General features: G+C 42.3%; 1 protein-coding gene across 1 annotated transcript in view; it reads right to left on the bottom strand.

The window, feature by feature from the left end:
* Window positions 1-1,819: 1,819 nt before the first annotated feature.
* The window catches only part of MALRD1 (MAM and LDL receptor class A domain containing 1), a 288,950-nt gene continuing 273,720 nt past the window's right edge, over window positions 1,820-17,049 (bottom strand). Inside the window, exons 35-36 of the mRNA XM_063121247.1 lie at window positions 2,009-2,091; window positions 1,820-1,920 (exon numbers count right to left, since the gene is read on the bottom strand). Of these exons, the coding sequence (XP_062977317.1) occupies window positions 1,820-1,920; window positions 2,009-2,091 (184 nt within the window). The remainder of the gene's footprint in view (window positions 1,921-2,008; window positions 2,092-17,049) is intronic.

Here is a 17,049-nt window from a genome sequence, read left to right as displayed (position 1 = left end):
CTACTGCTTTATAATGATATTGAAGCGCATTGACAACTGTTGGGGCCCAGGACACATTCCATATACCATTTTCAATCCACTTCATAGTGTTATATCCTAGTTGGTGTAGATCTGGCCCTGGTCTGATCCAGTATGACACTTTTTATGTTCTTATGTAATTGCTTGGCTCAGTCGTCCCTTGGGTGTCAGTTCTGCCTCAAGCTACTGGAGCAGTATCATCTGCAAAGATGAATTTGTGGATCTCTCTGTTATACATTTTTTGCTGAGCTGGATGTTGTTTCAACATACAGAAGAAAACCCAAATAAATCCATTTCTGAAGTGATCAATACAGCTGTTCTAACTCACCTGGAATTTATTTTTTGACATCGTGTTGAAAGGACTTTCTGAGCTTAATTGTCTATAACAAGCACCCTCCCAGGGACTCTCACACCCTATTTACCTTGTCTGAAACACATCTCCTGATAGATAGGCCATATTCACACAATATGGTAAGCTGGAACTGCTGAGAATTCTGACTGATTGGTCATGCTGCCTGATCGTTCCCATTTAGCTCCTCCTGCAAACAGGAACAGCTACAATAAACAGGAAATTACCAGCTATAGAAAGTGTAGCTTTATGTCTGCACCCAGATTCTGGTTTGTCATTTTTCTAACAAGCCAGGATCTGGAAGCCAGCTACTGGCTTAAAACTCTCCCTTGTTACTCTGAAATGTTAGAGGAGAGATAAACACTACACTTTCTATGGCTGGTAAGTGCCTGATTACTGTAGCTGCCCCAGCATGCAGGAGAAGCCAAGTGGGAGCAATTCGGGAGTGTGCACATACACACTTGCTTGTTGTTACCAGAATTCTCGGCTCTTCTGAGTTACCATTTTGGGTGAATGATGTGATTTCCTGGCTAGTGCCACTCAGATAAATTCAATCCCCTAGTTTCTACTGGCACCTGGAAAAAAATTCCTAAAAATAAGTAGGGATGGGAAAGAAATTAATTTGTGTTTTTGGAACTAACACGCAAACTGGAAAATATTTATCCTTCAGTTTTTGTGCTTCTCTTGAATTTTGAGGTGCAGTTCTCTGATTTAAAAAATGCACACAAAAATATGTACCTTAGGGGAAAGTGCACATAACTATGCATGCATTAGAAGACATTTCTTCACATGAATGTATTTCTCCAAATGTATGCATTTTTCATGTATATTTTCCCCTAATGTAATGTGTTTTATTTAATTATTTATTTAATTATTTCATTTATATCCTGCCTTTTTTCTTCCAAGGAACCCAAGGCGGCTTACAAAATAATCGTCCTCCTCCTCCTCCTCTCCATTTTATTCTCACGACAACAACCCTGTGAGGTAAGTTGGGCTGAAAGTCTGTGACTGGCCCCAAGTCACCCAGTGAGCTTCCATGGCCGAATGGGGACAAGAACCCAGATCTACTCTCAAAAGTGAAAGGAGCTACCAGAGTTATCCATGGAAGCTGCAATTCATTTGATAATTAATTTCCCTTAGAAAGGTTTTCCAAAAATCCATAGCTACTCTCTAACATGCTTCCAATAAACACATTTAATTAACAGTGATGAATTTCTATGAAAATCGGCTTTATTATGTCATCCAAACCACTAGTTTGCTTAGGCAATCAAGTAGCAATTTATACTCTTTTGTGTCTTAAAGTCATGTGGGGTTGAAAATTTTTTGTATTGTTCTTGCCGATAAACAGCCTAAGGTGAGATTTAAAGCTGAACCAACAAAATGGGCCTGTATTCCCCTTGCTTTGTTCCACTCCAGGGCTTGATTATCTTTGTCCGCAATGAAAGGCTTCACTTACGTTCTTGGCAATTTCCTCTTTGAAAGGATGCATGACACGGCAACCACAGCTTCAATCAACAGGAAAGCTAATCCAATGCCCAGCCCAGTCAAAGCATCTGCAGAGACAAGCGAGTGAGTGAGATAAATAAGCAAACATTTCCACAAAATCGCCTGAAGTTACTTTATTGATTTCACTGGACTCACCATTTTGTAGGGAACCAGAAGATGGAGTCAAAGGAGGCTCAGCTTCCACGTGGCAGCGGTTTCCCTTCCACTCTTTTCCACATCTGATGACAAGGGGGTGGAAATGTGGGGAGACATGAGAAAATGAATATTCTAAATATCTAACTACCGGTCTGCAACATCCAGAGTATTATTTATTTATTTATTTATTTATTTTATTACATTTATATACCGCCCCACAGCCGAAGCTCTCTGGGCGGTTTACAACATTTAAAAATAGTAAACATTAAAAGTATACAATTTAACACACACACACACACACACACACATAAAAAACAGTATAAAAACAACAGTATCCATTTAAAAACAACAATTGTGGGGTCCATTAAAAACAAACTTAACGTTGTTAAATACTGTTAAAATGCTGTTAAAAATGCCTGGGAGAAGAGAAAAGTCTTGACCTGGCGCCGAAAAGATAACAATGTTGGCGCCAGGCGAGCCTCATCGGGGAGATCATTCCACAGTCGGGGGGCCACCACTGAAAAGGCCCTCTCCCTTGTTGCCATCCTCCGAGCTTCCCTTGGAGTAGGCACTCGGAGGAGGACCTTAGATGTTGAGCGCAGTGTACGGGTAGGTTCATGTCGGGAGAGGCGTTCCATCAGGTATTGCGGTCCCAAGCCATGTAGGGCTTTATAGGTTAAGACCAGCACCTTGAATTGGGCTCGGAAACATATAGGCAGCCAATGCAAGCGGGCCAGAATCAGTGTTACATGCTCAAACCTCCCTGTTCCAGCTATCAATCTGGCCGCCGCATTTTGCACAAGCTGCAGCTTCCGGACCGTCTTCAAAGGCTGCCCCATGTAGAGGGCATTGCAGTAATCTAATTTGGAAGTTACCAGAGTATGGACAACTGAAGCTAGGTTATCCCTGTCCAGATAGGGGCGTAGCTGGGCCACCAACCGAAGTTGGTAGAAAGCACTCCGTGCCACCGAGGTCACCTGAGCCTCAAGTGACAAAGATGGTTCTAGGAGAACCCCCAAGCTACGAACCTGCTCCTTCAGGGGGAGTGCAACCCCATCCAGAACTGGTTGAACACCCCCCATCCGATCAGAGGAACCACCCACCAGCAGCATCTCAGTCTTGTCCGGATTGAGCTTCAGTTTATTAGCCCTCATCCAGTCCATTGTCGCAGCCAAGCACCGGTTCAGCACATCCACAGCCACACCTGATGAGGATGAAAAGGAGCAGTAGAGCTGCGTGTCGTCAGCGTACTGATGACAGCGCACTCCAAAACTCCGGATGACCGCACCCAACAGTTTCATGTACATGTTAAACAGCATGGGGGACAAGACCGATCCCTGCGGAACTCCATACTGAAGAGTCCACGGGGCCGAGCAATGTCCCCCAAGCACCACCTTCTGGAGCCATCCTGCTAAGTAGGAGCGGAACCACTGCAATGCAGTGCCCCCCACTCCCAACTCAGCCAGACGTTCCAGAAGGATACCATGGTCGTACCATAATGTGGCACAAGCAGAACTGGGGCTTATATAACACGAGGAATAATGCAACAGCGCTGAGGAATCCAAACTGCGTCGATGTTCATGTAAAGGGGGGCATCAGATTGGCTTGGAATCCAGCACAGAATTAACATGTACATCTGAAATGCCCAGAACAAACCGGAAGGGTTGGGAAGCAGCACATAGAAGCATCCATCACCACAGCCGGATCCATGGAACAGTGACGCCACCATCCTACACAAGAAATGATTAATTTAACACATCTTCTTACCAGCCCTCCTAGCATTTTATTGGATGAGAACGTGAAACATTTCTTGGAGGCGGGGAAGGGACTGATGGAAAAGAACAAAGTTTGTTTCTTTTTGTTTTACATTTTCCCATATAAACCTTTTCATCAAATCCTCCTCAGTAAGCTCTAACCTGTTGTTGTTTTATTTTTTATTTTATTTATTTATTTTCACTGCAATCCCATCCCCACCTATTTTATCAGTGGCTCTTACACTGTGTTACCTGTCATTTAATAAGAGAGACAAAATAAATACTAAGCTAAGATACTTAACAATAAAGAATTTCAAGGCAGCCTGTACAAAATTATTTTCCTTTGGATAGGATTTGTGATGCTTTTATAACAATCTGTCCACTAATTGACAGGTTGAGCATGCCCAGGCAGGTGTCCCAAGCAGCTCAGCCTTGGAACTAGACAAGACCTTGGAGGAGGAAGAGGAAGAGGAAGAGGAGCAGAGGCTTGTGCCATTCTGGGATAAAGGGGAAGTGAGCCGACACCCACAGGCAGACTGACGGTGCTCCAGCCCCTTCATCATTTTAGTTGCCCTTTACTGCATTTTCCCAACACTACTGAATGCCAAGTCCATTGACAACTACTGTGAGTTCAGTAGCTGTCCTCTTCCCTATAGGGATTTTATGTATGTATTTTATTGTATATTGGGGGTTTTATGGATTTTATGTATGTATTTTATTGTATATTGGGGTTTTTAATATTATTGTGATGATGTTTTCTGTTGTGCTGGTCTATGACCGAAATAAACAAACTTTGACTTTGACTCTTCCCTATAAACCCTCACCCAGCTGTGGAGGGCTTGCAGTGGTGAGTGAAACACGTTCAGCATGTGCTCAAAGGCCATTTATCCAGGAGTTATAAGAATGAGACCTAACACTGCAGGTATTGCAGCTAAGCTCAGTTCCAAAATTCTGATCTCTTCTCTAGCCTGGGGTCTGCAGAGGTATTCTGGCCAGGTGCAGCAAAGGTATGGTCAGGCGGAGAATAGTCAAAGCTACAGACATGGCCAGCCCCAAATATTTTTCTCTCTGAGGCAAAGTACACCCCCACTCCACATACAGAAGTTGGCTGGGCTGGCAGTTGAATCTTGCTTCCACAATGGCAATGGGACAGTGTCTACCATCACCACACCTGAGGGCAGGAGGCTAGCTTTGGGTTTTAGGGCAGGCATCAAATCCAGCAACAAGCACAGTTCACTGCCACTGGGTTGCTGGCTCAGGAGGATGGCAGCAGCAGACGGGTTCAAGAGAAATGGCTGGTGGCAGAGCTGGAATAAGACACCCTGAGGCCCTAATTGTCATACTGCTCTAACTTCCTGACTGTTAGAGCAGTACAACAATGGAACCAGTTACCTAGGGAGGTCGTGGGCTCTCCCACACTAGAGGCATTCAAGAGGCAGCTGGACAACCATCTGTCAGGTATGCTGTAGGGTGGATTCCTGCACTGAGCAGGGGGTTGGACTCGATGGCCTTTTAGGCCCCTTCCAACTCTACTATTCTATGATTCTATGATTCTATAAGCCATCTCAAGAGACAGAGGCCCTATACCATGAAAGTAAAGAAAAAATGTATTACTTTATAATAGGAAGAGTAGTGAAAGGGCACCACCCCATGTTTTGTATTTAAACAGTTTTAGATAGCCATCTCTGAAGATGTGTATATAAGCAATAATAAAGTAAGTTGATTTGAACGTCTTTTAAACTGGCTCTAGCCTGTGCTTATTGCCTTCAATACGAAAAGCTGCATTGCCACACTTTCTTTATCTGAGGCAACTCTGCTGTAAGTTAGACCATACCTTCCAACACACTTAAGCCAAAGCAATTTCAATTATAACTTAGCTATCTCCAACATATTTAGAAGCCCCTCATAATATGAGGCCCTAAGCCAGGACTTACTTGGCTTGTTCCTCAAGCTGGCACTGGCTGGCGGGGACAAATGCCACCATCCCTCAGCTTCTGCCACCTGGAGTGGCCATTGTGCTCTGCTTAATGTAGGGCCAGTATTCTGCCTTCTCTCATGCCTGTATCAGCACATCTTGGAACCGTGCTAGAGGGAGTCTAAGGATGACCCCAATGCTGCTGTGTATAAAAAAAGAGGGGCACCAAGAAGCAGTTTTCACTTCCTCAGTCCTGAAGCACCTGGCCTGCTAAGCCATGCAGTGCCCAGGAAAGCCTTCTCTCTGCCTTGAAATTGAGGCTTCTGGGGACAGGATCGTGATATCTTTTAGGAATACTCAAGCCAGACTGAGCCCAGGGTGAACATTAATTGGGGCGATTGGATGGAGTCAGAGAAGGATTTGAAGTTTCCCACTTCTGTGCAAAAGGATTAAAAAATTTTTTTTAATTGCCCATTATTTCTCCATTTAGCTATTTTTGTATACAAAAGGTGGATTTCGATGCAATCCCAAAGTCATTCATGTATTATTAAATATATATGGAAGAGGATTCCATTATCATGTAACTCTTCTCAAAGTAAAAAAAGAGTTTATTAGAATGCAGAAAATGTAGATGCATGGATTAAGGAATAAGCAAGAAGTAAACAAAAGTTGCAATTCTGGAAACTGGTGAAAGGAGCAAGGAAATGGGATCTCAGGAGATTGGGTGGAACAGTGATGAAATCAGGGAAAGAATTACAGAGGCAGCTGAAAGCGAGAGGGAAGATGCAGAGAGGAAAGATCAACAACTTAAAAAAGGAGAAAAGAGAACTGTGGTTTTTTTTTTTTTTAAAAAAAGAATTTTTGATGGAAAACCTGCCACGTAACTGTTGTGGACAAGTCTCCTGAACAGGCAGGAAATTTGCAGGGGTCATCCTTGAATTGGCAAAACAAAGTCAAGTCATCAACTGGGTACACAAGCTGTTTTTCAGTCAGTTCAGGTCTGCATCACAGCACTGTCTGCTTTTAGATGAAAAGCATGAGCCCCCATTAGGACAACTTCAGATAATATCGTTACATGCTCCCCACTTCCTCAAGTGGTGAGAAGTTCCAGGGGCAGCAGCGCACTACGCACTGGAGACTGATGGCATCGTTGTGATATTTGGATTATTTTGGAAGTAGAGCATTGGTGGAGACAAGGAACATGGGTGCTCCTATTAGGTAAGAGAGCTACTACTTCACATTAGATCTCCAAAGGGAGGTACCCCACAGCCCAAGATGCTTCAAACCTTTAGCTAATGCTCAGCTCCCACTCTGCTTTTTTCTATACCCCTCTTTGTCCCAAAATGCCTTCCTTTGCTCCTGCACACATGTACAAACCCATCCTATCCTTTCATCATCCCCTCCCCTTAGCTGGAGATGAGATGTGTCACCTCCAAAGCTCTGATAGTCTGACTTATTCAAATAGGCAGACCATGTGTCCTATTTTCAGAGGACCATGCTCTATCTGAAGGGATAAAGAACCGTATGAAGGGAGACCTGGAGTCTTGAAGTTGCCCATCAAGGGTTAATACTTGGACAGCAGACTGAGCAGGCAGACAGGTCACAAAGGCCTAGTCTACACCTTTCTTAATGGAAGAGGGCTGCTTCCGAATGTTCCCTGCTTCCGTGATCAGCGCTCACGGAGCACCCGCGACCGATGTTTACCGCAATTACGGAAGTGCCATAAGCTGGATGCCATACTTGTGGTCATTTGTTTTGGTTTTGGAGGGCTGAATCATGCACACTGCATTGCCTGCATATCGGAGGATTCATAGTGACATCCGTCCTCTCCTCAGCAATCAGACCACAACAATATGCCTTGAACGTGCAATTCTGATCCCCACCTGCATTGGAAAAATTACACATCTACTTTTGCAAAGAAGTGTTCTGAACATGCCAGAGAAAAGGGAGGTAGAAAGGGAATAAAGAGATTTCTAGTGAAACCTGAGTTATCAAACCGACCTCAACAAAACAGCCAGCATTCCAGCCAAGAACAAGCCAAACTATATACGTGACAGTCTCAAAGTGCTTGGGAACAACTTCCATCTATGAGTGTCACAATAAAACAGCCTCCAGATTGATTCTCATCACTCCCATTAATTCTCTAATTAGCACTGCAAGTCACTGCCTCATTTTCTCACCTGCAATCTGGGAACAATAATAACAACCTATCTGACAATGTTAGTCTCTCTTAGGGTGTCCAGGTGTCCTACTTTATAGGGGGCAGTCCTCTAGTTGGGAGAGCTGGCAGAGGACAATCCCTCTATTTGAAGAGGTCCTCTATTTAAAGAAGTGTCCAGTCCAAGTCTGGTTCAGAGTCAAAGGACTGTAAGTCAGTGGAGCTACAAAGCTGTATTGATGTGTTGCCCATCAACAATTATCACCTGGGCAAACACACAGAATTGCAGAATCATAGAATACTAGAGTTGGAAGGGGCTCATAAAGTCATCAAGTCCAACTCCCTGCTCAATGCAGGAATCCACCTTAAAGCAGGTCACCGCATCAATCTTCTCCACTAAGCAGAGATGTCTCGTGCTTCTATTTTAATAATAATTACTATTTCTAAATTTGCACCTAGACATATAAGTCTGCATATGCAAATGATATGCAAAATGTTTACTCTACTTGGGGGCATCCGTACGCAGGAACATTAGTCAAGCCGTGGTGTCTGTAAACATATCTCTTTAGCAGTCAGATCAATAAGTCCTAGTTCTCTCCCCCAGTCATGAATGATCTGTATTTAGCAACTCATGAAACAAGAAGTAAAATGAGTTGCTTTCTTCCTACCAGATTCCTGCTATTGTGCTCAGTGTGTTGCCAGCAGCCTGATAGTGCACAAATAATATTGTGGAATAAAGACCTTCCAGGGAAGTGATCAAAAATGTCCCCTCTAAGGAATTTACTAATTCTACGCTAAGAGGGAAAGGAAAGATTCCCTAATAAGCCTCCCTGCCAAAAAGTCCAATTTATTTTGAAGACAGGCAATTGTCAGAAGTTACCAAGGAAATCCCTGAGGCCACACAGCTCTAAAATTTCCACATTAAATACAAGCAATTAATTTGCTTGGGCTAATTGCTTCATGACTAACTAGCAGTGGCACGTTTTTGTAACTGTGCTTTATTATAAAAACGCCATCCATTTGCAAACTGGAGCAGAGAGATAACCATTTCTACACACAAAACGTTTCTATATCCAAGCGAGGCACATCCTTTTCTTGACTGCATATGGAAGATGGGAGATAGACTAGCCTACAGAGGGTCCTTGTTATCGTCCATATCTTCATACAAACCACTGCCAAAATATACTTTACCAATTTGATTAAATGGCACAGTCACATGGTAACTGGCTGGCTCATCCACATTGGCCTTCTACCCATATGGGCAAATACAGGAGATTATGGTATATTGCCTCACCACTGACATGTGACTGCAAAACGGGACATTTCTTTTTTATCCACAACCATTTAATTTCATTTTGAAATAAAGTTTAAAAAATAAACAAATGGAAGCCTCTTTCGTGAGGGAAAGACAACTTTCAGGAAATTGGAGGGCAGGTTTTGCACAGCACTAGTTCCATCTCTTCCCTGGAGCTAGACACACCGTCCCCTGACAGCAGCATTGTAGTAGATGCAAAATGGAGGCCAGCCTGCCAACACAATTGATGCTGTTGTCATTAAAAAAAACCCACCAACCTCTTAGGAAGAAAAGAGAGACGGAGTACTGCCAATGGTGAGCCCTGCCTGTGAGAAGCTGTCGAGATTTCCTCCTCCCCCTGAGAGAAATTTGGTGAAATTGTCCCCCCAATTTCTCTGCCCATGATTAGGGTGACAGTTTTCAAGAGCCCATTTGTGCACAGCTCTAGAAGACGCTCAATGTCTAATGAAAGAATGAAGATACAAGTTATACAAGATATATAAGGTGTGTGTATTAGAAAAAATATTGGCATCTCTGCTAGACTAGATTAAACAAATTTGCATATGAAAATATATCTATTTATATTTTGTTAAAGACTGCACAAGTATGGGATCCAAAACTTGATAGGTATAAGGTTAGCCATGCTCTCGTGACCTCCAGGTTAGACTACTACAAAGCACTATACGTGGGGTTGCCTTTGAAGACTGTTAGTACAGGATGTAACTGCTAGATTACAAACCAGGACTGAAGATTATTATCGTATTACATCTGTGTTATGCCAACTGCAACAGCTCCCAGTCCATTTCTGGGCCCAAATCAAAATGGTGTTTTTGATCTTTAAAGCTCTTCATGGTTCAGTTCCAGGCTGCTTGAAGGACTCTCTGTTTACTTATGTACCTACCTCTACATTAAGATCTTCAACAGATGGCCTTCTGAAGGTGCCTCCACCTTCTGAGGGGATGTTGGCGGCTACCAAAGAAAGGGACTTCTTGGTGGTGGTGCCCCATTTATAGAACCTGGTGCCTACTTTCAGCACCAGGTGAAGACATTTTTATTTTCTGGGACGTTTTAGATGCAATTTTAACCTGGCTGACTGTTGTGCTGCTTTTATAATGTTGTGGATTTTATTTTATTTTTTGATTTACATTTTAATTGTTTTTCCCCTTTGTGAAAACCATTTTAGGAATATGATTGATGGCCAGCATAAAATACTTATACAATACAATAAAAAAATTCAGAACAGTTAGAGACAGGATTTACAGTATAGCAGTGAAGAAGCTTCAGAACTTGCTAAAGAACTTTTGAAACACTAATTTCAAGGTAGTGATCTCTCTACAGGTTCCGATGCATTGTTTTCTTGACCATATAATCCAGCAAAGCTCTGATCCCTCCCCCAACAACAAGCCATCCTAGGTTCTCAAATTCCTAAAGTTTCAAAAAGCCCCTCAAAAAGGCAGCTTTTGTTTCAGCACCACAAATGCAACAGGAATGAAGATTTGCATGCGACTGTGATCATCACTACCAATAAAACCGCCTTTTTAAAAGTAATGGCTTCTTTAAGAAGTTTTAAGAATTAATGCCAGTGATTACATTTAAATGAAGCGAGTCCTTTAATTAAGACTGGAAGAGCTTTCAAACAATCACCAGACTGTTCAAGACGGCTCCTTAAGAGTCTATATGGTCCACTTAGTTTGAAGAATAAGCACGGACCTCTGAGACTTGTCCCTTCAGGTCTGAACTCACTGCATGCAAAGGCCTTTCAAATTTAGGCTGAGGGGCACATGGAATTAGATCAAAGGCTATAGGTTGACTACCCATTTTAAATGGTTGTCTGAAGCTACCCTATAGATTAGGGGAGGGGAACCTCAGGACTGGCGAATGGTGGCGGCGGCAAATCCAGCACCTTAGGGGTTCCCAATCTGAAGTTACCCCTATCACCTTGACTCCTTTCCTCCAATACTTGATGGTTTGGTGTTTTCACGGCTTTTGTGCAATTTTCGCCCATTCTAAAAGGTTGAAATGCTTCTCCTAAGGCTTAGAGCTTCTCTAAATGCGTGATTTATTGCATGCACATGTTGGCCAGTCATGGAACTTTGAGAGTCCATGTCATGATGTTGTTAACAGCCAAGATGTCTCCTGCGCTATCACCCGGAAAGCACGCTTTTAAAAAAAAGAAGAGATAATGCGGTACAATCTGGGATATCGCAGGATCTCTCCACCACTAGATGGTGGTGTCTTGTTAAAACACAACAGGGCCTTTCCGAAAAGGGATTTTTCAATTCCAAATCAGGTGATCACGTGAGAAGGAGAGTGTCGTGATGGTGGGACTACTGCAAGGATGAAAGCTGCTGGATTTTTTTCTGTGTGTAGAGAAGCTCTTAGTTACCGGCAGGCAGAGTTTTAAGCTACAATACATTGAGGGTTTTTGTTGTAATTTTGGTCCCTACCTCTTTTGCCTTTGACACTGCCCCCTTTTCCTTTAGCCTGGCCCCCCAAGAGCTTCTCCGAAATCTAATTTGGCCCTTGGGTTAAAAGAGCTTCCCCACTCTTGCTTTAGTCCATCTGATCACTTTGTCTACTCCAAGTATTTTTAATCTGTAAGCCAACCAGTTTGATTCATCCCCCACACATCTCCTCTATTTTACCATCTCTACTCTGGGAGACTAATTTATATATCATGCCAAATTCATGTAATGAAAAATCTGTAAGCATTAAGTTAGTGAGCATGTGGGAGGTGGCTGTTTGTTTTGATTGTCCCCAGATGAACTTAGGCCTAGCCAGCTAGCCACCCACTATATCCTGGTCAGCTGGACCTGTGATTCCTGATTTTACTGACATAATGTAATATAATCAACACTACAAGAACTTCCTTGAGCTGATCCAGTGCCAAAATGTCATACCTCATTAGGGGTTTTAGTCATAAGGTATCATGGTTATTTATTGTACTTTAGCTAGATCTATAGGTTGTGGGTCCCCAGGTTTTTCAAGTTAAATGAAATCAGTTGAATTGCAAGTAGGAGCTGCTATTATAATAATGTTGGTTCCCCAATAATTTAAACTCTATTACAGGGGTGGGGACCTCTTTTGAGCCTGAGGGCCAAACTGAATTTCAAGAGAAGCTCTCAGGGGTGGCAATTCCAATGGTGGGGAGAGCCAAAGGCCAAAGGGGAAAGGTTAAAGGCCAAAGGGATGTGGCCAAATTGTCATGATTCTAGGCCTTCATGCTGAGATGAGAGACAATAAAGAGGTTTGCTGTGCAATCTACAAAGCTTTATTCAGTAAACAGACATCTGAAGGGAGTGTGAATGCTAGGAGCTATCCTCTAAGCTTAATTAGTTTAAGCAAAGCAGTTGCCTATCAACTAAATGGACAGTTTCCCGCTGTACCAAACAGGCTTTTACTGAACCGCTCCTTCAGGGAGGGTCTTCAAGTTGTACCCACTGGTGAGTGACTAGCTTAGCAGATCACTTCCTACCTCCTCTCAACTACACCTGTTTCACTGTGCGGGGGACTCTGGGATCGGTCAATTCCAATGCTCTCTCCCTCTCTGACAAAGACTGAGGCCTAATCTACACTAAGCAGGATATTGCACTATGAAAGTAGTATGAAAGAAGTATATAAGAGGCAGGAGCTACACCAAGCAGGATATAGTGATATGAAAGCTGTATATAGTATGTGTCAATGGGCCCCAACAGTTATTCAATAGTCCTATAAACCAGTAGTTTGGCTCCTGCCTTTTATATACCGCTTTCGTACTGCTTTCATAGTGCAACATCCTGTTTGGTGTAGATTAGGCCTGAGTTTCCAGGGGTGGAGAGGATGCTCTTCAAGCTTGGGCTTCCCGTCTGATAAGCTCTTGGGAAGTTTCTTCTTTGACTCTTAGAGAGTCTTGGAGAATTTCCTCCCCCACTTTCTGTCTTGACTGGTCTTCTTCTTGACCAGGGAGACCAGGCCTGATCCTACACACATTATAAGCATCTTTCAGCTAAAACCTCTTAATGTCAATAACTAAAACTAAAGGCATTTTCACCTTTGAGAAGGGGAGGGATGTGCAAAAGCTGGAAACCACCAGATGATTGGCAGTCAGGGGACAGAGATGTTGCCTGGAAAAGGGGGTGCGGCCATTTGGGGAACTCCAGAGGCCTAAATTAGGACACCAAGGGACCAGGTTTGACTCACAGGCTTGAGGTTCTGCACCTCTGCTCTGTTGCCTGCAAAGTTCTTAGACAGCTGATAAGGCTTATGCATGATTTAGAAACAGGTTTGTCATATCTGCACTATGGTTTGCCCAAAAGCTGGAAATGAACATTCATCCCAGTCAAAGGATGCCATGTATCTGCTTCCTACTGTTATTTACCGTCTGAATATCTTTCCCATGAATGAATCTGCAAAGCCTCGATAAAATTTAACTGTAGGTTATTTTATAGGCTTGAACAATGACAGCATTTCACTGTATGTGTTATGCCACACATCTCCTAAAAAACAAGTCTGTGACAAAATTCTATGGTTCTTTCCTTATTTTATTTTTTTAAATCTCACTGTGGTATTCTTATCAGCTGAAATAGCCTGTTTCAATTGGAGCTTGCCAACTTAGGACATTTCTCCTGCCAGGTGGATTGCAGTGCATATTGGAGAGAATAAATCATTTTGTCATTCCCAGCAAACGTAAATTCATCTCCTCCCACAGAAGGCAACATTACACAATGATGTCTGAGGCAGCTCCTTTACATTGGACAAAACAGGTACAGAAGAAAAGCTGCACATTTCATCCATAATTATGGGATGCCTTTTCTTTTAGAATTTGCGTTTTACATTTTAAATGGGTGGTCAAATTGATGAAAGAATGGAGAATACCCTTTAAAGTTCCTTCCTTACATAAAAATAAAATATGCACAGCATAAACCCATGCATGCTGATTTGCAAGTGTATCCCATTTAATTCAATGGGGCTTCCTCCCAACCAAGAGACTTGTCTATATGGCTTGTTTACCCCGACCCAAATGTGCATATTCACGTTTTAGGTTACATGACGCAGCCATCCATTTACCACAGCGCTGGGTTTTAACGGCGATAATACGCATCTTCACATTCGCGATTTACCGTGACTTTTAGATCACGTCCAAGTTTGCACTGTGTTATGGCTATGTGTCTTTCGGGGAGTTAAATCAGATTTTGACATGTGGGCGGAGCTTTGAGGGTAAGACAATGTGATTGGCTGATTTCCTGATTTTGCACCAATTGGCTGCCTCATTCATTCATGCCAATTTTAGTTTCTCTTCGGAGCTCCGCAGAGAAAGCTTCTTAAAACAAATTTATTTATGTATTTATATATTTAGTGCATTTCTGTACCGCCCAATATGTGAAACTCTCTGGGCAGTTCACAAAAACAAAGAGGGGGAAATGAGCAGCCAGACGAAGGAGACGGGTTCTGCTGCCTCGTTCCTTTCCCTCTGTTGCCTTGTTCCTTTCCCTGTGCTGCATCTTTCCTCCCCCCTACTCCCAGTTTGTGTGTTATATGAATCTGCAGAGCTCCGCATATAAAATTTATAGCTTCGCTCCTCTCCTCCATAGCTTCGTATATGCGATAATGCGCATGTGTGCATTTATAGCTCGCTATAAAAAAATCAGGAAATAAATCGCAGTTGCTGCTGCGGTGTGACGCTCTTCACCTACATTTGAATCAACAAAAATTCAGGTTTATATTTAATGAGGAGCAATCCCATTGTCATATAGATGGGAGCCAAGTGTGTATAGTGTTTCAATCTCAAACCATCCTCCTCTTACCAGCTAACTGTAGTGGTAATATTCTATTACTGAAGATTGTAAGTTGGTAAGAAGATCCCTTGGAGGATCCCTGTGTTTACCCAGTCTTTCCCCAACCATTAACTGACTAAGGAAGCAATCATAGACAGAAAAAAGTCCTACAATTCCCAGCTGGGGGAGTGTAGGGCTTTCCCCCCCCCCCCCGTCTAAACATGCATAGGATTCAGCCTTAGTTGTTTCAAGCTTTGTCTCATGGAGTTTTAGAATTTGTAATATTGCTCTGTTTTTATTATGGTTTTGTTTTGTTTTTGTAATCAGCTTTGGTATTTTTTTTAAAAAAAATAGGAAGCAGTATAGACAAATTTTAAATAAATAACTAAATAAAAATAAGAAATAAATGTTAACCTAATGTGAGTTCATACAAATAACCAAACCATCTCTTTTTCACATCTGAATAGCTTTGTCACCCTCTGAACTGGTGATTTACACAAGTTTTAAAATCTCTTCACTGGCTGCTAATTAGTTTCCGAGCAAAGTATAAAGTGTTAGTTATCACCTTTGAAGCCCTACATGGTTTGGGTCCAGGCTACCTGTGGGATCACCTTCTCCCAAACAATCCACCCTGCACACTCAGGTCCTCTGGGGAAAATCTACTTCAGCTAGCAAAAACTAGATTAACAACTGTTACCAGAGGACCTTCTCTTCTGCTGCTCCCAGACTGTGGAATGGCCTGCTGGAGGAGACTCGTCAACTTAACAGTCTACTAGCATTCAAGAAAGCTATAAAGACTGATCTGTTCCGGCAGGCCTATCCAGTGGAATTTTAAGAAGTTTTTAAAATGTTTTAGGATGTTTTTAGGATGTTTTTAACAACGTATATTATGTTTTAATTGAGTATTATGTATTTTATCATTTATTGTTGTTCAAAATGGAGAGGCAGGCAAGAAATGAAATTATTATTATTATTATTATTATTATTATTATTATTATTATTATATGTGGGATAAAACATGAAGTGCAATGTGTGTTGAAATGGTTGTCTGAATGCACACTACATGTAGAGACAATGAACAGGCTTTGAGTATCTTGTGTGCGGAGCAGTAGTCTTCTGAATTCATGAAAGCTATGACTGGAGAATTCACCAATTTCAGGAGAATTCCTTCCCATAGAGAATGTACTTCCACATAGCTTTAAAACTCCTTTTAAAAAGTCTTCCAAGTTTAAAAATATTAGGAGTTTGGGCAAATGCACACACATTTTTTATCTACTCTCACATCAACTGTCCAAAGGTTCAACGTTTTTTTTTAATAAATCTATCTATTTTTGGAATTTAAAATGCTGATTGTGGGTTCTTTGGGGAGTGCTATTATCACCCCTCCCCCTGGAAAACAGATGTATGCGCTCTCTGGGTTATAGCTATGATACTCAAGGGATAAGTGAATTCATAGGATCATTCTGCAGGAACCTCATGTTAGATACCAACATTCATCCCACATTTGTGAACAGCTGAATAAATGTTTGCTTCACATCAGTGTTATTTTGGCAGACTCAGGTCTGGAAGCTTGTCAAATGCACATTAAGCCTTGTCACAGAAGTGGCCATTTATAAATGCTGAACTGTTCCAAATATCCACCACATGGATTGCTTCTTTATTCACCATCTTTTGCTCACTCACTTTTGTAGAGGAACTGTATGACATTGTGTCAAATCACTGCATTCCAATTTTTTCTGTGTTGCCTTCCCATGTTTCCCCCCAACACACCTGATTTGTGCCTTTCTCCCCCACTAAGAACAAACAACTGCAACATAATTCTGAAGTCAGGCAAAGCACTACTGAGGATTTTCAGAGTAAGTATGCCTTTAACCGGAGAGCTTAATATTTCCAAAGTCATGCTATTTTATTGCTTTCCTACTGAGCATCACTGGGAGATCAGTGATAACTTGCTCCTAATTTAGGGTTTAAGAACATAAGAAGTGCCCTGAGGCTGGATCTGACTGAGGGTCCATCTAGTCCACCACTCTGTTCACACAGTGGCCAACCAACTGTTGACCCGGGACCAACAAAGCAGGACATGGTGCAACCCATGTTCCCTAGTGACTGGTGCACACAAACTTACTGCTTCAGATACTGGAGATAGCACACAACTATCAGGGCTAGT

Source organism: Elgaria multicarinata, chromosome 1 (assembly GCF_023053635.1).
Source record: "Elgaria multicarinata webbii isolate HBS135686 ecotype San Diego chromosome 1, rElgMul1.1.pri, whole genome shotgun sequence".
Taxonomy (NCBI): domain Eukaryota; kingdom Metazoa; phylum Chordata; class Lepidosauria; order Squamata; family Anguidae; genus Elgaria; species Elgaria multicarinata.
The sequence above is the reverse complement of the archived record's forward strand: the minus strand, read 5'-3'. Positions and strand labels throughout refer to the sequence as shown.